The following is a 25774-nucleotide window of genomic DNA, read 5'->3' as shown; positions in this document are numbered from 1 at the left end:
AAGGCTGCCGTTTCGGCGGCACGCTACCCTTCCCTCCCGTTCCGCCTGCCGGGAGGCCCACGGCTTCGAAACACGGGTGATTTTCTGGCAGGTTTTTCGGCCCTCAGACCGTTTGGTCAGGGCCCAGGGACCCAGACGAGCTCCGGCCGGGGGACGGCGCCCCGGCGGCGCATGCGCAAACTCCCCCACCCCACCCCCCCCCCCCCCCCCCCGACCAAGATGGCGGCGCCCAGGATGAAGACGGCAAGTTGAGGGCGCGTGGCTGCCGCGCGCAGGTAACGGTCCCCCCCCGCCGGCGGGGCTCGCCTTCTGTCAGCCCCAACGGCTCTAACTGCCGCCTCGCCCCTCGCTCCGTCCTCACGCTCCCCCCCTGGGCGGCTCTTTGCCTCCGGTGGCTGCAACCGGGCGCCCTCCGCCCTTCCCGCTCGCCCCCTCGGTTAGCATCGCCGCCGTGTCACTAGCCGGAGGGCAGTCCGGCTCTCTCTGCGGCCCCTCCCCGGGTCCCCCATGACCGGTTTCCCGCTCGCTTTTTCCCGCCGAGGGACCTGCCTGCCCCTGTGCCTGGTTCTCTAGCAGCGGGCCACCCCCACGGGGCTTGTGCTAATAAACTGAAGAGAGAGGGAGGGGAAATGTTGGAAGATTTTGGGGGTTTTTTTTAATTCAAATTTGAGCAGCAAGGAAAACAAAGGAATTTGATTGCCAGCCTCACTTGTAGGGCGTGTGAAATGTGCTGGCCCTTAGCAAGCAATTATCGCGACCTTAATTTAGTAAAGGCCTGCTCTCCTGTGTGCTTAGTGCATCCTTCCAAAGCAGGATCTCCACCTGTGTTCCTCCGTCAGTCCAGCCCCTTCCTTCCTTTCTTCACACACCTTTTAGTTTTGGCTTGTAACCTGCTCCTTGAAAGACCCACACGGTGCTGGGCTGTGGCGCCCATAACTGTGGCGGGGAGGGACACCCTTCTTGTCCCAGTGCCATGTGTACAAGCCCAGAAAAACAAAATGACTTAGGGCGATCTCTCTTGCTTGTGGTACAGGGCCTTGTTTGGCCCAAGGTGTGCCTTGCTGATCATCCCCATCTTGTGCATGAAGAGGTCTGGGACCGTGAATCGGGCCGTGGATCTCTTTCTCCTCCTGGAAGTCTGTGTGTTTAAATGAGCTTTGCTCTAACACTGCGTGACCCAGGCTGTGGCCCCTTCCCCACTTGCATCCACTGCTGACCCATGCTCACGTGGCCTGTAAGGCCCGGAGTCACCCAGATGTGCCCTGGGAAGCATGGCATCAGCAGGCGGGCTTCTCTTGAGCTTCTGCAGGTGCGGGGTCTCACTCGTGTCTTTCCTTTCTGTCTTCAATAAAGGATTCACATGTATGTAACATGTTTTAAAATATATCTATATATATTGTAAATCAGCAATGCTGAAAGTGGCCTATCTTAAGAAAGGGAAGTGCTCCTTTCTGTTGTAAAATAAATTGAAATAATAGAAATAGTAAGGAATAAGGAAATAACTCATAAAAATAAGCTAAACAGTGAAGCACTGAAATGTTCTTGCTAATTTTGAGCTGAGTGAAGAAGTGTAGAGTTATGGAGGGGGAGAAATTAGATGAATAACTTGTGTGCACCTACACTGGGAATCCTGAGTTCAGCCCTGGGTTTGTTACTATTACAAATACGAGACATTTTAGAGGTTAGCAACAAAAAATTCAAGGCAGTGGCATAACTTATGTAAATGAAAAATATTTGAAAGAGGCTGTTTGATAAGTAAGAGAGAAAAGGTGCAATTCTTCAGATATGTAATGATACAGGCAATGAGGGCTTGTGTGTGCATACGTGGTGAATATTGAAGAAGTGCCACAAGCTGTACTGGGGACCTAATTTAGGTGGTATAGCAATAATTTCTATTGATAATGTTGCTATCATATGGGAAATAAATAAATAGAACTGTTTCTTATACAGACTTTCTCTACACAGAGACTTTACAGATGTAACTGCACGAAAAATTATGTACTGACTGAAATGCCTAGCTTGGTACAATAGTCAAGTGTATAGGCCAGAATTAGAAAAAAAATCCAACGACAGAGGATAGGAGATATTCATATAAATAAACAAACAAGATTTTTCAAAAAGCAATTAGGAGTGAACATAGGGAAGAAATCTCTAAATGTAGAGTTTTTTTAAATGCCATATTCCTACTGTATGATGTAAAATCAGTAAATACCTCATTGAGACTGCTCCTGAACTTGTGGACTATTTGATCTTTCTCACATATGAGTAGTTTTATTTTAGGACCCTCATCTAAAGCATATGAGGAGTCTTTTAACTGGATTTTTGTTGAAAGAGAACTGGATTGTTTTACTTACTTGACTTAGAAGAACCATAGAGTGGTTTGGGTTGGGAGGAACCTTAAAGATCTTTGAGTTCCAACCCCTCTGCCGTGGGCAGGGACACCTCCCACTAGACGGTTGCTCAAAGCCCCATCCAGCCTGGCCTTGAACGCTTCCGGGGATGGGACATCCACAACCTCCCTGGGCAACCTGTTCCAGTGTCTCACTGCCTTCACAGTAAAGAATTTCATCCTAGTATCTAACATAAATCTCCTCTTTCAGTTAAAACCTGTTACCCCTTGTCCTATGGCTACACTCCCTGGGGCCTACAGGAAAGCTGGGGAGGGGCTGTTTGCAAGGGTATGTAGCGATAAGACGAGGGGCAATGGTTTTAAACTACAGCAGGGTGGGTTTAGGTTAGACGTTAGGATGAAGTTCTTTTCAGTGAGGGTGGTGAAACACTGGAACAGGTTGCCTAGAGAGAGGTGGTGGAGGCCCCATCCCTGGAGGCATTCAAGCCAGGCTTGATGAGGCTCTGAGCAACCTGATCTGGTTAAAGATGTCCCTGCTTACTGCAGGGGGGTTGGACTAGATGAGCTTTAAGCGTCCCTTCCAACACAACATATTCTGTGATTCTATGATAAAGAGTCCCTCCCCATCTTTCCTGTAGGCCCCCATTAAGCACTGAAAGGCCATTATAAGATCTCCTTGGAGCCTTCTCTTCTCCAGGCTGAACAAGACCAGCTCTCTCAGCCTGTCTTCATAGGAGAGGTGCTCCAGCCCTTGGATCATCTTGTTAAATTATATCTTGTCTGAACAGTGTTTCTCATGTGGTTCTTGCAGGAAACTATACTGAGGAGGAAGCCCTTAGCAAAATAGTCAGTTTAGAATATCTAGTTGAAATCTACTAATTATAGTCATCCTCCCCCATCTCTTTTCAGTGATGACAAATTCAGTAGTTTTCCAGGATAATTTCATCCAACTTCCTCTTTTCCCTATTTCATTCTAAATTTTTACTAACACCCCGTTAGCCATCTTCTGTTCAGTCAGCCGAGTTTCTTGAACCTTCAATTGACTGATCCTGCTTTTATGGGAGATTGAATGCAGGAATTTTATCTTTTTAGAGAAGAAATGAAACAACAGTTTTGTTCTGTGCAAGAGCCACAGTTAGTTCTCTTGGCTAAAAAATAAATGCTTTTATAATTCAAACATGGGAATAAAATGCAAGTACCATGGAAAACAACCAAGTGTTCTAAATCAAGCTAAAATATTTCATAGCTACCAAATTTCTCTATAATAGTAATAACAACTGTTGAATTCCTGTTACATATTGTAGACAGAAATACGCATTTTTGTCTTTTTCAGATATAACCTTAATAAGAATGCAGTCGGTGTGTCAGAGAGTTGGCACTTGTTCCTCATGTTTGAAGAGACAACTAAATGGCTTCCTGGGATTAATTAAATGGCAGAGAAGACTAGTTCCAGCGTGTGTCAGAACTATTTACAGTGAGACGGGGAAATGGGAAAAAAGCTATGGGTTGGAGACAAGAAAAAGAGTTGAAAAATGGTGGCTCCCAAGAATAAAGGATCAGTTCTGCAAAATTTCAGAAACCGATGTAAGCATTATGAGAAATTTTGAAATGACATTTGGTATTTTTGTTTTCTCAGAAAGAAATTAATTGAAAATTACTTAGTACAATTTGCTTATAATGATGAGATGTATGTTACATTTCAGGGGAAAAGACTTTTATATAATAGTAGATTACTAAAAACATTTGATGAAGTAGGTGGAAAAATAATAATAAAAAAATCTCGATATAAAAGCCAGCAGCGTATGAGCTTGTAAATTTAGGAAGTGTTTTAGTAACCAATTCTTTGTATATTATATCACATTTAGGAATTAATTTTTAAAGTATTAAAAGAAACATCTTCTACATTCGTAACTTTTGTAAACAGTTTTCTAAAGATCTCATTCCCGATGGTTATGACAAGACACACTGTGACTCATTAAAATCTGTGTTAAGCGAAGGTGATTTTTTAAGAATATCTTCTGGTTTTCAGTGTTTTACCAATGATGAGTGACTTGCAGAAAAAAAAGGTTTCCCATGCAATAAAAGATCTTGAAAACAATTGTAATCTCGGTCTCTTGACTCTTTTTGCTTTCACAATTTTGCTCAGACACATAGGTATAAAAACATTTTTGTGCCCCTGCATGTTTGTTTGTCCTTCTTTTCTAAATGTGCCCCATGTCCAACAAAATATTGATTCTATCAAAGCATCAAAGAGAGAAAAGGGACTTGCTTTTTCTGAGGAAGAAAACTGAAAGTAGTGGGGATGCATACATGTAGCAGGGCAAGCATTAATTTATGCTTGTGTCTTTAATATCTTACAATGCCTGTATACAAAGGTACCATATGTTTATCAAATACATACACTAAATTCTAAATTGTATTTTTAATGATATTTTCACTTTATCATTACAGTTGAAGTAAAATTAATAACATCTCATATTAAGAGGCAAATAGTGTGTAGCACTGCAATGAAGTATTCAGATTATTTCTAATTTTGCTATTATTGGACAAAAGTGATAAAGAAGTAATTTGATAAATATTAATAGAGTCTGGTCCAGAGTAGTAAAAGCTGTGCATAATTTATTTTTTTTTTTGCATTATTAACATAAGAAAAATAATGTAGGAACTTATCAAGCATATATCAATGATAAATTCAATGGTAAACAAGGTGTATTAGAAATAATTTATGTGAGAGATAATGTTTGTTTTCTTTGTAACTTCTGTCAATTTACTCAATCCAAACTAAATGAAATTTTTACTTTCTTTTCACTATGCAAGATACTGCTTGTAAGATGTCTTTGGATCTGAACATATGTAGTGAAGCTGAACAGTTTTCCTTCAGTGGATGTTCATGCAATTGCAAATGATTGAGTTAGTCACTCAGTGAGTTACTGCAGTTCAGCTGACAAAAAGCAACTGGCCCTGAGTGAGCTCTGTATTTGCTGTAAGCACAAAGTAAAACACCTGTGTAACTGTTAAGAGGATAACTGTTGAGGTGATAATTTAACCTGTCATATTTTGTTTTTTTGGTGGGACAGATTAGGAGTACATAGATAATTAGTGACAGCTGCTATGGTAGGGAATGGTGATTTGTTAAGATGCAGTTATGTTAATATACCTTTTTTTGAGTAAAAGTTGATTAAAAACAATTTTCAGGTGTCATACAAATACTAATATAAATTGATGAGATGGCAGCAAAATCTGGTGAAACACCTCCATTTACAGCCCCAAAAAATTTCATCCTAGAAACTTGGTCAGTGCTCACTTGGATCAGTTCCAGCAGAACCTTGTGTTTTTTCATGGCACTGTGCAGTTTATAATGTGTGCATGTATTTATTTAAGTGAAATGCTAACTCATGGAGTTATAACTTTCTAAAAATTTCTTTCTAGAAATCAAGACCAAAATTTTATGTGCTTTCTATGTTCCCATATCCTTCTGGAAAGCTTCACATGGGCCATGTTCGTGTCTACACCATCAGTGATGCAGTAGCTCGGTTCCAGAAAATGAGAGGGATGCAGGTAAGAAAAGATTGGCAGTAGGACCGGGTGTTTTTTTGATGTTTTAACGTCACAGTTGGTTAGGAAATTAGTATTTTCCAAAATTCATGAAGGTGAAGGCTTAGTCGGAATATAGACTACAAATGCATGGATAATGACCTGTGGAGCTTTGAATATTGACATTTTAGACTTTTTAAAAACAGGTGGTGTTTGTTCGGAACTCACAGTTGATAACAAATCGTTAGAAGCTATCTCAAATAATACAGCTGATGCTGTAACAGCTACCTGAATCTATTGGTGCACGGCACAGTGTCAATGAGACCAGTGGGCCACAGCATTTCTATGAGTGGAGACTGAAGACACTACTGACCTCTAGGTGGGACCATGGGGGAGAAAAAAGTGTAGCTGGCAAGAGAAAACAGACACCATAGAAATCAACTCACCTCTTCTGCTCCTGACAAAAGGTCGATGTCCTTTGTCTGCATGGGAGGGACATCCTTCTCCTCTCTGCCAGCTTGGAGGGAAACCCATTCTCATCACTGCCATAAGTTGTATGAACAGGGTCCCATCACACATCAGGTCACCTGGCTGTAACTGCACAAGTTTCTGTTCCGTAGCAGCTGACTCCTTGGCTTGCCTACTTTATAGCCTTGCTCATACATATGAAATGCTGTCTTCTGAGAGTGTAGGTCTACGAGGTAGGCTAAGACAACTACTGGCCATGTCTGCAAGAAGAAATCACACTTTCCCTTCCGCATTCCTTTGTTTCCCAGTTCACCCCATGCCTGCCATCATTTCTCCCTTGCTACCTTCTCTCTCTCCAGTAGGTAGAGGATGTAGCTTAGGGCCTAGTCCCTGCCGTATACAGGTGGGGTCGTGGTTGGTGTTCTGCAGTGAAGGCTGGTGGGTAAAATTTGAAGGATGTGAGGAAGCTGTGGTAGAATTGTGGCCTGAGTGACAGCCGTATTAAGCAGGAAGAAGACAATTGGTAGGGGGAAAATGTTAAGAATCTGGGAAATGGTAGAAAGGAGGAATATGGAAAGAGAATACCCAATTTTAGGATAAGGAACAAAAGGAAGGACATAGCCATAGGCAATAATCTAGGATGAGACTTGGAAAGGAATTCTCTCTAATGTATGAGAGAGAAGGAGCAGTTCAAGAATATAGGAATCAGACCCTCAAAGGAGTACAGGGAAGATGAAATGGAGGAATAAATGTTAGTTGCTGGTTGTGGTACTAAGTGCTATTTCCTTGCTACAAGTGCTGCAGAAGTGGAGCGTTTCCTGGATTTATCACCATCCATGAGACTCTTAAAGGTATTGTCACTGCATTATTCAGTGTGCTGCCTTTCCAAATACTATGTATTTTATGCCAATGATGAACATACTGCGCACTGAATATGTGCTGTTGCTTCACAGAAATGCATTCGCATGTTTTTAAAATTACAGGAAAAAGAAATAACTACCTTAGACTTTAAATGAGAAAAAAAAAAAACAAACCAATATCTGTTGTAATACTAATCTTTCCTAACGCCTCTGAATGACCAGAACTTAGATCTCATTAAAACTATTGAGCCAGCTGGGCTCTTGAAGGGACTTTTGATTCTTGCTTGATGTTAAGACCACTGGAGATGTTATTTCAGGACATAGCTCGTCTCTCATCAATAATAGTGGAGGTATCTACTAAATTTCTGTTCAGAGAGATGAAAACTTCTGCTAGCTAAAATAAAGGGAAAATAATTGTCTACGTCCAGTAGGATGCTGTAGGTGTTAGCTTTTGAATACAAGGGAATTAAGCACCTTTAGTAGAAACTTTTGGAGAAAATGAAAAGATAATATAATTGCAATGAAATACAACAGCTACTATGAAAGCAAGTTTTGATTTCCACAGCTGCCTATTTTTTCCAGAAAAGTTTTGAAAGTCTTCTGCAGTTTTTAAATCTTGCATTTCAGCTTATTTGAAGAGTGAGTGCCTGTAGAACCTGCTGGATTTCTATAAATACATATATCTTCTGTTGTGTTAACCACTTTGAACATCTATTTATGACCAAAGGTGGGCACCCAGAGAATTTAGCCTTCATATACGGTTAGGAGACATTACAGATCTCTCAAATGATTTTCTGAGCATGTCAGACTAAGAGCTGTTCTGTTAGTGACGTACATTAACTTGCTGGAACTTAAATTTACCTTAAAAAACCTTTTCTTTATTAGCCATGCTAATTTCTCCATCACTTAGAATTAAAGTCTTTATAATTGATTTTCTCCTTGCAATTAATTTATCAGCCTCTAGATGTTTTCTCTGGCAATTGTCACAGTTGTCCCATCTGTTAAAGATTTCTTCATTGTGATGGTTGTAGGCTATGACCAGGTTATGTCTTATCATATGGAAAATTTGATATACCCAAGAAAAATGTTTTCCCCTGTATTCAGGGAATTACTGGAATTCTGCAGTACATAAAAAGAAAGAATGCTTTAGAAAAAAAAAATTAGTATGAGTAATTTGGAAGTTATTCTATTGGTTTTTTAAATACGGTTTTTCTTTCTGAAAATTCAGCTTTAATATTGCATGTTTGAAAGCTCAGGACTACTAATTTTTCCGAAGTTAAAATCCTAAGTAGAAGTGAACGCATTTCAGGTATTCAAGGCAAGGTTAGGGTAAGATTTTTGAGTAGTAATTGCTTCCATCATTTCCAAACTAACAAAAAAGGAAGAGTCATTGAAAATAATCTTAGGAACTGTATCTCCACATATAGATGTAGAATTGACCTTGGTTAGCAAGTCATAAAACTGTGCTAGAAGCAATACAGGTAGGTTGAAAGTGTTCGTAAGGCAGCAAGGAATGATGATGGGCTGTTACCATGAAAAATACCAGGCAAAACCATTGAGACTTAACAGTTCCCAGGGAAAACTTCAGACTGCAATGTATATTTGTTGTCTAATAAACAGTGAGAGAAAATATCAGGGAAAATATATATGTTGTGTACGTAGTTGACTAGTATAAATGGTTGAGTATGAGAGTAATGTATATTGAATAAGGTGGAAATATTGTTCTCAGGGAACACCTTCATTAGAAAATAGTAAATTAGTTTCATATTGACTTAATCTCAACAGGCAGTAATTGTCTTATTTGTTATAATACTTAAGTAGGATAAGCTTGAATGCCTTTACAAAGGGATTAGAGCTCCTTTAGTAAATTGGAACCATTCTTTGGAATGCATTCGTGTGATTTCTTCATATTGGAGGTAGTTTGAAGTCTTAACTGAGAAAGTGTTAAATCCTTTGGATGCTGGTTTTTTGTTTTTCTAAAAAGGACCACTTCATTTCTCTAGCTGGATAGGATCTGATTTTGTTTCAATTAAAATATTCTGGAGAGGTAATATGCACTGAAATCTACTGATATTTGCCAGAAACCTGTACTTCACCAACATTTTAAGTGGGAAAATAAATATTTGTTGCTCTTTTTTCCTCCTGGTAGTTGGAAGAAATAGTGCTTTGCCATTAAAGCTGTAGTTGATATTGATGACTAGTGACACTGAAAATGGGCAATCAAACAGAATACCTAATGAGCAGCAGCCTTTTCTGCAATACCTGACTGGCTGATCATTTATTAAATGGTGTGCAAAGGTGGGATTTAATGCAAGTGTAACATCGCGATGGGCAGTCACTTTTTCAGTGTACTGATGGGTGATAAGTTTCGCAGAGTTTTCAGTAGGAGGTGCATGAATATGTGTATTGCAGTACAGAGGTAATCACCAGGGTTGTATTGATTCGGAGTCAGCACATTGATTATGCCGATGGGTGATGAAGTCCTGGTTGTTTTACCCGAAGATCTGACCAGTGAAGCATTGTCTTGTTCCAACACTGCTCAAGTACCTGTAGGCAGTGCATGAGAAACAAACTCTGTCATGCACTTGGATTAGGTTGCTGGGTAAATGATTTATAGAGTACATCTGTTGTAAGATAAGTTGTTTACATTCTAATTACTGAAGATGAAGTTTGAAGTCATTGCGTGGGAACTGTAACCCGTATAGATTACTTAGCATGAATGCAGTGAGCTAGTCTCTTTCGAAAATGTGTCAAGGATAACATTTTTCTTGCAGTGCAATTAAAACAATTTTTGTGTATGGAGAGTTCTAGTCACAGATCTTATTAGAAACATATTTCCTTAAAAATGCTATGAAAAAGTAATTTTTATATTTTAAATTACAATTGTATATGTATTAGTAAACCAATCCAGATCTCAACTGAAGTTTCTGGTTGTGTTTTCTCCGTAAATTTACATGCGTGTTGTGAATTCAAATGTATGAGTTTTGTAAGAAGTTAAGAGATTTCCTATTCATTATTTGAGAGTGCCATGTACAAATTATAGAGATATTCACGGTGATTTTCACCGTGGCAGATTTCCAGTCTGCTGCTGCTTGGGGAAAAAGTATTTACCGATGCTTTATCATGCTATCATTATCATGTCTTTGATAAATTCCAAAGTGGATAATTTGTGCCTCTCAGAGGACTGAGAATAATTCCCTTAGCAATCAGTAAATAGAGAGTGATTCAGTTCAATAGTTCCTGTGATATCTTTTAATAAAATTTTGAATTGTAATTGATACCACAGCGAGGCTGTCCTATGCAAGTTGTGCAGATATTAGAATGATCATTGAACAATTCAGGATGAAATTCCTGTACACTAGGATCAGATTTCTTAACTTATACTTAAACTGCTCCTGATAGATAGGATTGGAATGCTGTCGGTGATATTTCCACAATATCCCAAAATGACTTAAAGAGGATTTTCATTTTATGCAGAACATCTTTTTTTAAATTGTATGTATTGTCATTCATTGTTTTCCCTTTCAGCAGTGAATCTTAATACTCTTGAAATTGTAAAAGTGAACGGTATTGAAGAAAGACAGGCAAGTTTAATTAAAACTTTATAATGAATTCATAGTAGGATGAATTATTTCGATACAGTTCCATTTTCCGATCATCATTAGCTGCTGTTCTCCACCATTTTTTTGTGTGAGGCTGTTACGTCCTTTTGCCAGGTTATTTTCTGTGGTATAAACCAAGGGGAAAGTATTACAAGTATCCTATGTGAATTGAATCTTGTATAAATTTAGTTTTCCAGTAGCGAGTACTGAAAGTGTTAATTAGCTCACTCTGTTTCATTTTGAAAGAGAGAGAAAACGAGATATTATTTTAAATGCAATTATGTTATACAAGAATATGTGAGATTAAGGAGATGAGTGACACCTTTGTTTTCTAAATGTTTGTAGTAGTGTGTGCTTGTAGAATAATTTCTTGAATTTTATATCTTGTAAGAACAAAAAATAAATGAGAGTATTTTTTAAGCAGAGTTATGTTTTGATAGAAATCTGTGTGGGTTGATTATTTCTTAATTTGAAAGTGCCTTATCAGAATGCAAGTATGCAGCATTCTGTTGCAGCGGATCATTGAAATAGTCCTTGCTAGAATGTACACACTAGTCAAAAATTCGTAATTTTAACCTATTTGCAGGTGTGCCTTGCCTGCTTGGGGTTTTTGTGTTTGGTGGTGGTGATTTTTAGCTGTTGTGTAATGGTGATTATTGCCTAGTACACTTTAAAGACAATCTAGGCTGCATTCAGGTGGAGATCTTATATTTCAAATGTGTTGTATCTGTAATCTGTTGATGTACAAATCAGATTTTTGGCACGTTCAGCCTAATTGTAGGCAGCCAGTGGAAGGAGTCCTCTCCTTTCCCCTCTCCAACTGCGTGTCCTTACTGTGTCTCTCACTTGTGTGTGGTTGCACAATTGTGAGATAAGTGCAAGGAGGATGACAGAAAGTTGCTGCTGGAGTGAGGGGTGTTTTCTGGCAGCTGGAACCCGTGACCACAGATCGCCTATTTTGTCAGCCTTTCTTGGTTAGTTCACGTTCAGTGTGTCATGGGGCTATAACTACAGACAGAACGTAGACTTTGCTGTATTGATTCCACTCACTAATCTGTCAGCAAACCTCTTCATTTTCATTTTTGGCTCTCTTATCTCACATTCTCTGAAATGAATATATTTGTTTACAGGCATTTTTGACACTGATTCTGCTGTCTTTCTTAAAATTTAGAATGCATCGATCCAGATGTAAGAAAGATACATCAGCTCCCTGGTCATAGTCTTGAGATATACTGAGCCCATCAGGAGAGCAAATTCTTTGTTTTCTTACAAACATTAAGGAAAATTCACTGAATCGTCTGTCCTAGTTATGTTGATGGAGGCAGAGAACTGAGTGTTATGAGATTATTGTCAGCTTTGTGTTACATAGTACTTGCTGATCTCGCCTACTAATGTCAGTGTGATGGGCTGATTGTTACGGCAGTGAATAGATGAAAATCCTCTGAGAGGAAGAGCTGAGATCTCAGAAATGAATTAATGGAAGATACTGTCTTCCTCTGCTTTGTCCCACGTTAAGAGCTCTAGCCATCGTTAATAACAGATTTTTGACCATGCTGTGAAGTGATTCTTTCAGCGATGCTGCGAACTACTATGAAGTCAGAGTTGTTGGGATCTAAAATGTTTCATGATGCAACTGTTTTCCTTTTTAATAATCTATCCTGAAAAGAACGCTCAGTGTGGCAGTTGCCAGGCACTTTGTTCCTCACACACGAATAAATCACTTCCTTGCCACTTCATGTTCCTGTGCAAAACATAGTATGCTGAATGGTTGAAAATGCCAGTCCTTCATAGCTGATCTTGCCAGATCATGCGAACTTCTGAGGATCTTAAGCACTCTGTGTTCAAGACTAACCTAGTAGTTTTAACCAGGGAGATTTTGCCTGTCCACTTAATCATGAAGACCAGAAACACAGAGCTACCTTTGGAGAGAGTACTGTCTGTCTTAAAATGACTGTGAAACTACAGTCTGCCTTCTTTTACCAGGTGTAGACATCTGCGGACTTATGCAGGCCTCCTCTTACGAGATATGTTCATTATTTGTTTTTCTTTCTCCTTGCGGCTTAGAGAAAATACTGTCTGTACAGAGGAGCGATGCTTGGAGGAACGGTCACTCTAGTGAGCAGAATCGATCCCTCAGTTGCATAAGGTTTGGAGACTGCTGTGGGAAGCAATCAAGTCAGCATTCAAGAAAGTGGATAACTTTTTTTTCTTTTCTTCTGCTCGTCTGTAATGCTGAAGGGAGCAGCCAGGTTTTCTGCTGGTTAGAGCCTATGATGAAGGAGCTACAAAGAATACCCTTTGGTCTGCAAAATTGCTTTCTTCCTATTTTTTGTTGTTTTGAACAGTCAAACTGTTCCTTTAGTCTTTGTGCCAACTTCTGACATGTTAGGAGTATGTTTTCTTCTCCCCTTCCATGTCTCTTGAGATTTTTGATGTTTTTCAGAACGATATAGTTAATCTCAGCCTTGTGTTTTATGTTGGCTAAGCAGAGTTAAGATGTAACGCCAAGTGCTATGTGGAGACTGTGGCGTTTTAACTGCAGATACGTAACACATTCCAGCCAGAAGAAGCTGACCTATTGTTTAGACAAATGCATTTCACAAACCTTTCAAATCCATTCACGGTAGAGAAGTAAAAGAGACAATAAACTTGAAATCATTTTCTAAACCACTGTGTGTTACATTCATCTCTATAGCAACTACATAAATAGATCTATCCTGGAGATTAATTTGAGGATATTTTTAATGTCTCTTTAAATTCAGGTTTCTGATTGAAACTTGAATTAGCTTATTTCTTCAGCCCTTTAACTTGAGGAATGTTATTGGTTGTTAAATTGAACTGTCTTTTGAATGTGATAAGTGAATACACTGTATGATATTTTTAATATACATGCTAGAATTGGGAAGATCTGCGTGAGCAGATAACTCCTGCTAGCACTGATGGTACAGTGATAAAATGTCTGCACATTAGCTGTCTGGAGCATCAGTCAGCCCTTTTGGGGAGCTTGTCACCGGTAGTGAAGCTGTTCCTCCCACATCCTTTTGCTCATGAGCGTGAGAAATGAGATTGTGCCTTGCTTTTGGCTGCTTATCTATAGCCAGGATATCTTCAGAAGCCAAATTTTACAAAAATTAATCAAGAGTAGTTTTTTTAATCTCACTTTATGTGCATCAGCTTATAGAAAAAGAAGGTATTTGTAGGGATGCAAATGTAGGGCATTTGTCTAAAGGAACAGTGTTTAAATAAGAGAAAATATGTATTCTACATGGACAAAAAACATGGTTTATTTGATCATTTCTGTCTAGAGCCAGGTGGTCAGCACTAATAATGGTCAAAAAGAGCTGAGCTGCAGAAACTAATATTTATTGTGTCCTTACAAAAATCTATTGAGATTTGTAGTTTATGTAAAGTTTACCTTTTTTTTTTTTTTTTCATTTTTGTTTCTCTCTTATACCAAGAGTTTTAATTACTAGCAGAGGGAGGGAGAGGAGAAAGGCTGGGAAAGGTGTGCTTCAGTGGGGCATCGGCAAGTGGTTTGTGCTCCAAATGAGATTTTCCATGTAACGCTTATAACATGAGGAAGTGGGGAGTTAGGAAATCTGACTTTTATATTTCTGACGCTGTGACAGGAGGAATAATAATCTATTGGATAACGGGGAAAATTTGTAACACAGAATAGCATTCCAATTTCTATTAGATTTATAAATAAAAATTGTGCTGTGCATGGACCCTTACTGTACTGGCTTGAATCACAGTTGATCACAGTTTAATACCTTTGGTTTTGTTGCTGCACGAGCAGAGTAATGATATACAGCAGGTTTAGTTTTAGCTCAGTATCGAAATCGAGAATGTTGAGGAGTCACATCTGTTACATCCTGTTGCTTTTACACTGAGCTGGTGCCTAAGGCACCTTTCTAAACAGTTCTATAAAATATTTCTTATGAAAGAATGCATTGAAGTCAGAGGATTGAAAGGTTGTGGCAAAGAAGAATAAAAATAATTTAAACCAGTGACAAAAGTAGCTCTTAAGCTTTGGAAACGAACAGATTTTTCACATTGAGATAGCTTATGAGATTAGTATTGCTGGGCTTGCTTGCTTACTGCTTGTTTGCTTTCGTGCCACAGAAGAACAAGTTCTTTATATAAATACATATTTAAAGGTGTAAAAATATTTATTCTTTTAATTCTTACAACCTTTAAAATGTTACTCAGTCCTGTTTGGCTATTGTTAAACTTGTGTAACTTTAATCATAATTGTTGAATTTATAGCACATTTGTAGGTGTAAGAAATGGGATTGGTTTTATCAGGTACCCAATATGTAAGTGTGCTTAATGACAGCTTCTAACTAGTGGTCATTCTTTCCTTGATTATTAAGCAATTTTTTTAATACTTACTGTGTTGCTGGATTATTCTTCTAAATAATTTGCATGTTAATAGGAAAGGTATATATCTACTTCAAAAAATTATCTATTATATTTTGTAGTAAACATTTTCTCCACCTTTATTTGAGGTCTTGAAATACAATTTTTCAATCTGCAGACTTTTTAGTAAAATTTGACTAAAACTTTCCCCCCCATCCTCGTAACTTTATCTGTTGGATTTAAGGTTATCATAGGGTATTTTTCTTTTTTTCTTCAACAAAAGGAAAAAAAATAGTAGGCTACACATCAGGTACTGTTATAAAACTGTTGGTTCAATTAGTTTTGCGTGCTTTCTTCTCCTCCTCCTTTCAGATGAATATTTGGTTCTGTTTAGCAGTAGCACCAACTGCTAACTTTGGCCACCACACAAATCTACAAAGATTGATTTTTGTCATTGTTAACCTGGTATTGAAATAGTCATGGGGATTTATTACATAATACTTTAAGCTCCCTCTAACATCACATTGTAGATAGCAAGTATGCAATATTCATCTTTTAAAACAGACCTAGCCATAGTGGGCATGTTTGGAAGAGGTTCAGTTCAGACAAAGCAAATACTGCAATGCAAAACACTGCTCATTATTTGGATGCAGAACACTGATTATTATTTTGAGGTCTGTGTGTGGTGTTGATGCCATTCCAGAAAATTATGTAAGGTTGTGTTTGTTTTTTTTTCTTTTTGCTGACAGGTGATAAATCCAATGGGATGGGATGCATTTGGTTTACCAGCAGAAAATGCTGCAGTTGAACATGGGCTTCACCCTGCACGCTGGACACAAAGGTACTTTAATGAATTTAAGTAATATGACATTTCCACTGGGAATACCTATGCTGTGACCCCCATAAACCAACAAAACAGAGCAAAACCAGTGTAGAAATAGAAGAAAGTACAGAAAGAACCAGGGTTATTTGCCCATTGTTTTATGGAACTGTACAGATGATTCAGTTTTGAAAAACAAATGTATCAGGATGATTTTCAAGGTTTTCATCTCAATTACTTATAACTTGTAAAAAGGTAGAATATTGAAAGAGTGACATTTCCCAAACACCCAAATCAGTGAGTAAGAAATAAATCAGAATTTCATTATGGTGAGTTAAATCTTAGTATAGAATAGACAGTTGAAAATCATGAGCTACGTGGTTAGATTTAATAGCAGTTTTCAGTCCCATGCAAAAGAGGAATAAGACAGTTTTTTTCATTTGAGACTGAGTCTTGGAAAGTGATAAGCAGTCATTATTGCTGCTGATTTCTGTGAAAATTTTGGGCTTTAGACCACAGAACTGGATGTTGTGTTCCCCTAATATTCTTTAAAATGCATAGAAAGTTATATAAGTAAACATTAATTAATCTATAAATTACTTTGCAACCAGTCTTCTGAAGTGTAGCTGTTTGTTGTGCTCTGGCTGCAGTAATCTAGCTGTGGTATCTTTTTGGACCTTGATCCATTTCCTCCTTTGATAATGCTGTTTCTTTTAAGTTTTTTTTCGTGCTTCTGGTCCCGTGTTATGATACTTGATACTCTTGCAGCTAAAATATGATGGCAACTGATTTCACCTAGGAAGAATGCATGAGTGCACTACACACAAATTCTGAGTTATTTATGCTCATTTTTTAAAATTTCCTTCATGTATGGTTTAGATGAAAATATGTGTGAGAACCATCAAGACACAAAATCTTGGCTTTGTTCTTTTGAGTGTCTGAACCATCACTCTGCAGTGTGTTGTGGGCTATCAGTTATATTGTAGCAGGGTCAGTAAATTGATGATTTCTGTTTTCCTTCAATAAGCCTACTGAAGCTCAGCTGTAAAACAAATCTACGTATGTGTTATTTCTGAGTGCCTCATTTTTAACTCAGTTATGTTGATGGAAACTTCACCACATAGAGTGTTGTCATCTGTACCTACATGACAACTGAGGCCCAAAGAAGTGACAGTTGTCGTTTTGAGACAACGAGGCTGACATTAAGTGCTTGTTGACTATAAAAGGGTTAGTGTTTTCCCCTTCTGTCTACTACATCGTCCCTCCTCACCTCTTGTACTCGCTTTGGCACCCATAGGACATCTTGTTGAACTGAGTCAGCTTGCTAACTCAGAAGAAAGCCATTCTGTCAGCTGACTGGGTTGAATTGGTTCAATAGAAAAGCAGTGAGCATGCGGGGCAGAGAGACTGCAATAGCAAAGTGCCGTAGCAGCTTGGCCTGTCTCCTCTAAGCAGTTTGTCAGGGCTGTGTCAAAAAGTGTGGCACAGCCTGAGCTGAACCTCTTCTGCTACATTCTGTGCTATTCTGGTTTTTTCTCTTTTCTTGTTAATGGGTGCATATTGTTCTGTACACTTAAAGCAGTTCAGCTAGTAGTTAAAAGTACAAGACGTTTTATACTGGAAGAAAATTTTACTTTGAAAATTTTGCTTTGAAAATTTCCGTAGTACTGAAAAGAGTGATTGTCCAGTTTTAAGAGTTAGATAACAATATTGTAACAACAAACTGAGACAAGCTAGCACATCATCATTGGGACTGGTTATAATAACATCCAAATAGGAAAATTAATTACATACTCTTGTTTGTTTGTTTGTTTGTTTATGCTAAGGAAGAAAGTTAGTTCATCATACGGGGAGTTTAAATTCTGACCACTGAAGTAATTGCTGTCTTCTGTTTTCTCCACTGTTCCTATCCTGAATGTTTCTCATGCCTACAGCAGGGATGACTGAACTGAATGTGAAGCTGTGGTGGTGTGGTAGCAACCTGGTGTGTTTCAGTCATTCCTGGAGCAGAGCCAGCCACCCATGTGAAAGGGGGCACACTGTAAGCATTTCAACATGCTTCGTTCAGGCGTGAACAACCATATTTCCGAGCATCATAATTTTTTTGAAGAGGTGATTTAAAATGAGCTCCAATTGGCTAGTACTTCTTATATTCTCAAAGTTAGGAAAAAAAACATAAAACAAATTAAAGATCGAGTTACTTATGCAAAACACACAGAAATGTTTGTTAGTAAGAGTTAGTATAATGGCAGAAACTTTGTGGAAAGACACTCAGATTTGATTTTTTTTTTTATTGGTGCAGGTTATTTTGAGTGGGGCTTTAATATAAGCAGTACTACTGAAAGTATGGTTTCTCCCAGTGGAAGCTGTGAGTCCCTAAGAGGATTTCCTGGTATACTCGTACTGATACAGGCCTCCTGGCAGTCCTTTTCTAGTGTAACTCGGGCTCTGCAACTGTTAGTACTGGATACTTGCATTACTCAGTTATTCATCAATACAAGTTTGTTCTGGATCAGAGTTAAACACTTGGTTTCATGACTGTCAAATTAGTCACTGTGGGAGAAGAGATGATACTTTATCTGACATAATGCATTTTAGTAGAAAGTTAAAAGTCCATAAGAAATTTTAAGCAAATTTAAAGTATGTGAATGAATTCACACCAGGTCACTAGTTAATATTGTGTAATTGTGGTCATTTTGGTAAACTGTATTTAGTGCATTTTAAAACTAAAGCTTCCATGGCCTAGTCCTACCGTTTCACAGTTGACGTAAGTTTATCTATAACTGTGCTGCCACCAGAAGCTTAGGGGTTCCGTGTCACCTCCCAGGATATAAGTTCCCATCACCTCTTTTGTGCTGGCTCAGATGTTTTTGCAACCACAGTATTGGTTTGATCAGGCTGTTGATCAGAGCGAAGCAAGAAAACTGCTGGGTTTTTTCTGAGAACTTTTTGTAGGGCGTGTCTTCGGCTGATTGAACTCAACCACAATTACCAGAGTCAAAGCAAAACACAGCCAGGATAGTATTGCCAAAGTAGACCAGGTTTAAGCTGATTGTGAAAACGTGTCCTACAGCATCATGAAGATTTCAGAGGGTCCTTTGGCTCAACTGCAATAAAGAGAATTAAAAATAACGCAAAGTGATGCTTTAGGAACATTTCCTTCAAACTGCAGGGCCATATTTGCTTTTCAGTTACGCTCAAACCAAGAGAAGAAAAATCATTGTCTTGTACACACAGCTATTGAAATGGAACCAGAATATGCTAGGGACTTTAAAAATTATTATTAAAGATGAGTATTCTGATAGTTCCTTGAGTTTCACTGTTAGTGAGATAATAGTGTTTAGGGGTTAACGAGGGCTTTTGATTTCTCAGTACTTTATAAGCACCTGATTTTAAATATGATCTTATTACAGAAATATTTTAAAGTTAATAAATTTTTAAATTTTTTATTTTGCAGTAACATTCAACACATGAGGGAACAGTTTGATGCACTAGGTCTGTCTTTTACATGGGAAAGGGTAAGATTTTCTTTTTTAAGGGATGCTGCTTTTTTGTATGATGGAACATTGAAAAATGTGGAATTTCACCATTTTATCTATGACAATATAGAGGTCTTTGAAAGTGACCAGTTTAAGTTGTTAAACTGTAAATTTACACTTGGAAAAAGTGGGAAATGGAGCTTCTCTCAAGCTTCTTATCAAACTTCTTTTACTTTTGACATACTGACATCATCTGACAATCTCAAGGTTTTCTTTCTTTTCTTTAAAGTAATTTCAGTTTTGCAATTGATTTTTCTCTTTGCTTTTTCATCTCTTTCAAAGTAGCAATTTTCTGTGTTAGAAGTTAGACAATCGTCTAAATAGATGTTTATAAAGCAGCATGCCTTTGTGTTAAGGTATATATGTTTTGAGGAGTGCTTTTTTCAATGTGTATGTTTTTATAATATACTCAAGGGTTTAAAGCTAGTAACTTGAAATGGTGGTTTAGTTATGTTATTCTAAATCTGAAGCTTAAGTCTGCATTTTCGTAGGTGTTATATCATGACCATTTTGGAAAACAGAAATTTTATTTAAAACACTAATGCTTGAGAATCAAGTGTTCACCTTAAAAACCTTAGCAACATGATCAGACATAAGCTAATGTAATTTTCAAGATAAAAAAAATTAATTTTTGAAGCAATTGTAAGGTTATTGCATTTACCAGTGAATCAGCGTCAGTCACTACCTTTATATTCTCAGCAATAACCATTGCTTATCACCTTAATATGATTCTGAATAGAGTGATGGAGATACTAATCTTGGATTTTTATGGCAGCATTGTAGATCTGAAAAGGAAAAGGATTAGTTTTCTGGCAGTCTGAGACCTGCCATCTGTTTTCTTTAATCTTGAAGGTGAAATTGTTTATTTGTATATCTTACACCTAAAAACCATATTTCATTGTGTCATATATATGTCAAGATTTTCAGTATAAGCCTTTTTAGTAAGATTTTCATTTTCCTGATAGCGAAAAAGTTGCTCTGAAAATAAAAGGTTGCTGTGGAAGGTTTACTGCACACATTCTTGACAATTATTTTCTTATATTTAAAACTGTTAGTATCTCAGAGATTTTCTGTGTCTGTAATAAAGCAATACTTCAAAACAGTAAAATCATGTGTGTAGGCTCTATTATGGAACAGACCAGAGTTGAACGTTGCAGAGTACCTTTCAAGTAAATTGAGAAAATTCACTTCTCTGTATGGACTTCTGTTTAACCCTTCCATCCTGAAGAAGAGATGGAGAACTGTCAGTACTGAAAACCATGTCAGGGAGTGTAAGTATACAGGGGAAAGTAATTTCTCATCTCTGCGCCTGTTCTTTGAGGCTTACCTTCGCTTTTCTAGTAAACCATGTTTTGGTTCATGAACTTTCAGAGGTCTCTGAATACTTGTGGAAAGGGCTTTGATGCTGTACTAAGTTAATTTGAACAGTTGTGTAATTAAAATAATTTAGAATGCTCTAGGGGCACATAGTTTCTGGTTTTGAAAGTTAAGATTTTAAAACAGCTAAAAAGTGTTCCTTGAAACATAATGAATTCTGGAGTTTTCACTCCTTAGCTTATTAGTTTTATTTACCTAGAAAGCGTTATTAACTGGAGTAAGAGTGACCTGAATGGTAACCATTAGATATGTTTATTCATTGCAAAAAATGTATCATGCCTGAAATATATCTGTATTACATGATCTCCAAATGCATGGATATTTGAGCTAGCCATAAAAGAGCTACCTTTGGAAGTGGAACGGCAAGCTGTGGCAGAGTGTATTTTCCAGGCTGATAAAGCCTCCTTCTCTGCAAGGCTAATTAGGCTGGGCAGTGCCTCAGCTGCCCTGCTTCTGGGCTAACTGAAGCATCTTTGCACAGCAATGCACTGCGCTGTGCAGGTACTTATCTTAAAAGTGAGCTCTTCGAGGTAAGGAATATTTTTTTTTTATTATTCTGTTCTTGTATGGAACTAAATCAGTGGCTTACAAAATACTGTGACAATGCAAACAAACCCAGTAGCATTAGTGATTCCTGTAAAAAATGCAAGAAAACCACTATTTATATGGGTTAGTTTAATTAACCAAGACTATTGTACAAAACAACAGTTTGTTTTTAATTTAGTTGCATTAGTGTTGCTTAAATGTGCTCCTTCATTGTGCGAGAGCATAGTACCTAGCAAATATATGCTGGAGGGAACCTATTGCCTTACCCTACCCCTATTTTAGTGTGTGGTCAATTGCCTTTTTGAAGTGCAAACCTTTTACGTTAACTGTCTCTGTCCTTTGTGGCCAGTTTAGACTATATGCCTAGATGATGTGAGGAAAACTTAAGTAAATACTACCATTTTACAAATGTTAAGGGGGGCGGAAAAAGTAGGAAAATAATAAAAAGTACATTTTGAATATCTAGTGCATGTAGCTGTGCTGAAGAAGCTGACTGCTTGTACAGTCATGTCTGGTGTTCAAGAAAGTCCTGTCCAGGAATCTGAAGGCTAGTTGTAGTTTTATTGCTTGGTAAAATTATTATGATCACATCCCAGGGCACCTGGGATGCTAGAAGTTTCCTTTTATTTATCTGTGCTTTTCTCATTGTTCTGTCTTACAAATCAAAATGCAAAAGTATTTTTATGTTGTAGCAGTCAGTGAAATTACTTAACCAGTAAGGTGCCACAAATAAGGCATTATTAAAAACTAATTAGATTATTTCAGAAAGCCAGGTTACAAGGACACTTGAAAATTATTATTCTAAACAGAAAATGTAAGCAAACTTAAAATGAAATTAAATACATACAATAGCTCTGTAAGTACTTTGCTTTAGCATAGTTTTGAATACTAGTAGTGATCTGATATGTTTTCCCTGAAACATGTAGGTATTTCAAGTGCCTCAAGTAATAAATGTTATATTTTTAAATCACTTTGAAAGGAATGTGATTTTTGGGGAGAGATTTTAAAAAAAAAATAATACCTAAGAGAGAGAATATTTCTATTCTCAACATTAATGTTTGTCAGATCCAGGGTTAAAAGCTGCAGTTTGAGTATGAAAGAAATGTCTCTGAGAGACATTAAAAGCACTTGGAAAATAAAAAACATTGTGGTTATGTTTTGGTTTTATGATAACAATAATTTGGGCATTCCTGGTGATCAGATTCTCCAAAATATCATCCCAGACGGCACAGCAAACTGCCTGACGCTTCTTTTAAGCATGATTTTCAGGGGAATTGGGCAATATAATTTTCAAAGATTCATATCATCAGCAACAAGGGATGGAGAGTGTATAACACTTTTTCTTTCTTTTGCTCAGAAGCGCTGTCAGACTGAATGCATGTTCCCAGTCAGCCATCAGTTCACCACTCTATTATCAATCTGTGACTTTCTTCTAGAGGTAGCTCGTACTGCCAGCATTTTTTAGTCTAAACAATTCCTGTGTGCCAAGTGACATAATTTTTTTGCATAAGAGTAATGTTCCCCTCTGTTCTCTACATTAAAAAAGATGAAATCTTTGGTAGATTTTCTTTGTGCAGGTATTTTTCTGTTCCGTTTGGAAGTTGTCATCTTGTGTACTGCCTGAGCAGGCATAAAACTGTAGCAGTAGATAGAGCATTACCTATTAAATTTTCTTTTTATCCACATATCAGTGATAATCAGTGACCCTGCTTGTAATGAAATAAAAAAGAAAACCGTTGATACGAGGCAATGTTTTTGCAGGAAGGATATTCATGCTTTAAAATGTAGGCACTGCATGACGTTTGTATTTGTAGCTAATAAAGCATGAAACTTAAGGGACTTTGAAATACAAATATTCAAGTGAATTTAGACATGTAGTTTGGTCTAGCTCTAAACCTCTGAAAATCAACTAATTGTACTTCCAGATGACGTGGTACGTGCCCTTTAAGACCAAAATAGGCAAATAATATATTAAAGACTGTTTAATCTTCCCAAAGAGATTTTAAAAAAATCTGTTCAGACTTTTTCTCCTTATCACCTTTTTAATAAGTACCACATGCAACATGGCTGTCTTCAGGATAGCATAAGACTGTGCTAGAAATAAAATTGTTAGTAATAAACTAGGAAATTACCTCTCTCCAGACTAGTTATATGTTATTGTCAAAGCCTGGTGGATCTTACAAATAAACACTTACGCAGCCTGTAAATGTTACTTTAAAAAAAAATAGCCATGAAAGTAGCTTAAAGATGTAACCTTCTCAAAAAACAAACAAACCAAACCAGTTTTAGGTTCAGATTTACATAATAGAAAGTTGTAAGAATGGAACAGATTTAGAACAAATGAGAATTATAAAACAAGGCATTTGAATATTAGTTTTTCTTTTATTAATGACCAAAATCTTCCATCCAGTTTGGGGTTTTTTTGTTTTTACAGGATTCTTTATTGTTGGTTTTCCCAGATTTTTGGTAACTGGAGGGTTTTTTATCAGATTTTTTAATAATGAATGGCCCTTAAACCTTAACATGAACTGGTTGCTTCCCAAGTTGCACTGCTGTCGAATCTAAATTGTAATACTGCTATTTAGTCTGTAGCAGAGAATTGATTTGCAAAAGTAATCAGATACTAACCCCTCCATCATGCTATTTGTTAGGAACAGATTGCCGTGCTGTGATAAAGGGATTAAGCAAGGTAGTTTTCGGTAAGGGTAGGGATTTTTCTTTTACATACCTTGGCAATATGCACTGTTTTTAAAAACAGACCACTTTTAAAGGTGGTTTGTTTTTATTGTTTTCATGAATTGTTTTAATGAATGAGTGTCATTGTTGTAGGAGCAGTAACAGTAACCAATGATAATGATGCATTTTGGTGACAGCATCGGATACTGTTTTTAACTAGCAAGCTAACAAAAGTAAAAGGGAAGACGGTTGGGGGGAAGAGGGAGATGCTGCTCCTCCCGTTTGATAGTACCTTCTGAAATGCTGGGGTGATGGGTTATCACTAAATCTGTCACAGAGCACTGAAGAGCACATGCAGTGGACAGCTGAGCAGCATATTTCATGTTTGTAAAAGGGGTTCTGATTTTTAGTATATATTTTAACTTTGGAGAAAATATGCTAATATCCTGTTTATATATATTCACTGAACTGCTTTGTGACATGGGGTTCTCTGTGAATGCTGTTACGCTAGTGCTCAACTCAAAAGTGAAATTCAGGAAATTACACTTTTTGGCAGGGTGGAAGGACTCCATCGTGCTATTTTGCAAACCCTTTTATAAACAAACCCTTTTCTGTATTTCTGAGTTAAGTCAGTTCTGTTAATGCACTGCAGATCTTTGCCATGCTCATACAGTATAAATAAAAATGTTAACATTCACCTTAATTTAAGCACGATAGCAGCCTAATGGAAACTTTTTACCAGACATCATTTGTTTAATCAAGATCAGTAACTGGTACACATGGGAAATTATTTTTCCCCGTGAGTCTTAATGTGCTAAATGGTAGGAAAAAAAACCAAAACATTTTGAGATTGACAAGAGGTTGCTGGCTTGTCATCAACAGCTCATTTCACTTGGTAGTGATGTAATTTTTCTTTCTTTGTTAACTTCAAATGTTACTTCAAACTTTCATGGTTATAAAGTTAAATGATGAGCTTGAGTGATCTTTTTGCAGCTCAGTGACCACACAACACATTTTCTTCAATGACAACAGTCTGCTCTATTCCTTTCTGAAAAATTTCAATTTACAACTTGTGAGAGAGCACGGACATGAGAATCTGTTTCCGGGAGTTAGCTTGTACCATGTCCTAAACATACCTGTTCAGACTGAGAAACGTCATCTCTTCTTGTTTCAGTTAACATACATCTGCCATTCAGGACCAAAAGGACAAATCTCAGTCCATTTACTATTTTTATTTGACAACTCACTTCACTTGTCTTACATGTTTGCCTGTTGCTCACATAACCTTATATTGTACCAAAAGAGTTTGTCTCTCTTCATTTGTGTTTCTGATATTACAGTGATGAAGCTCTGTTCCCTATAGTGGCATCACACTGACAGAACTCCACTGTGTGGAGAAGCAGGGTGGGAAAAAAATTTATTAAATGGATAGTATTCGGTTGGAGAGATGGAAATCAGACTTCTATCAAGTGTTTTTTTTCAGTGCAGAGCACAGGGATTTAATCAAGCAACTGTTTTTCATGACTAAGTCTTTGCATGCTGTGCTGACAACTTGCCGTTAAATGTCTCTTTCTGGTCTTGAAAGCCTCTTATACACACTTTTGAGGCATATCTATTCAAAGGTCACATCAGTTGTTCAA

The 25774-nt window shown here is 37.5% G+C and overlaps 1 protein-coding gene across 1 annotated transcript in view; it reads left to right on the top strand.

Moving 5' to 3' along the window:
- The first annotated feature begins 204 nt into the window (after positions 1-204).
- LARS2 (leucyl-tRNA synthetase 2, mitochondrial) overlaps positions 205-25774 on the top strand; it is an 89091-nt gene continuing 63521 nt past the window's right edge. The window contains exons 1-5 of the mRNA XM_074575225.1: positions 205-275; positions 3684-3934; positions 5780-5908; positions 15926-16017; positions 19454-19514. Of these exons, the coding sequence (XP_074431326.1) occupies positions 3701-3934; positions 5780-5908; positions 15926-16017; positions 19454-19514 (516 nt within the window). The 5' untranslated portion in view covers positions 205-275; positions 3684-3700. The remainder of the gene's footprint in view (positions 276-3683; positions 3935-5779; positions 5909-15925; positions 16018-19453; positions 19515-25774) is intronic.

This window comes from Larus michahellis, chromosome 2, assembly GCF_964199755.1.
Source record: "Larus michahellis chromosome 2, bLarMic1.1, whole genome shotgun sequence".
In the NCBI taxonomy this organism is placed as follows: domain Eukaryota; kingdom Metazoa; phylum Chordata; class Aves; order Charadriiformes; family Laridae; genus Larus; species Larus michahellis.
The sequence above is the reverse complement of the archived record's forward strand: the minus strand, read 5'-3'. Positions and strand labels throughout refer to the sequence as shown.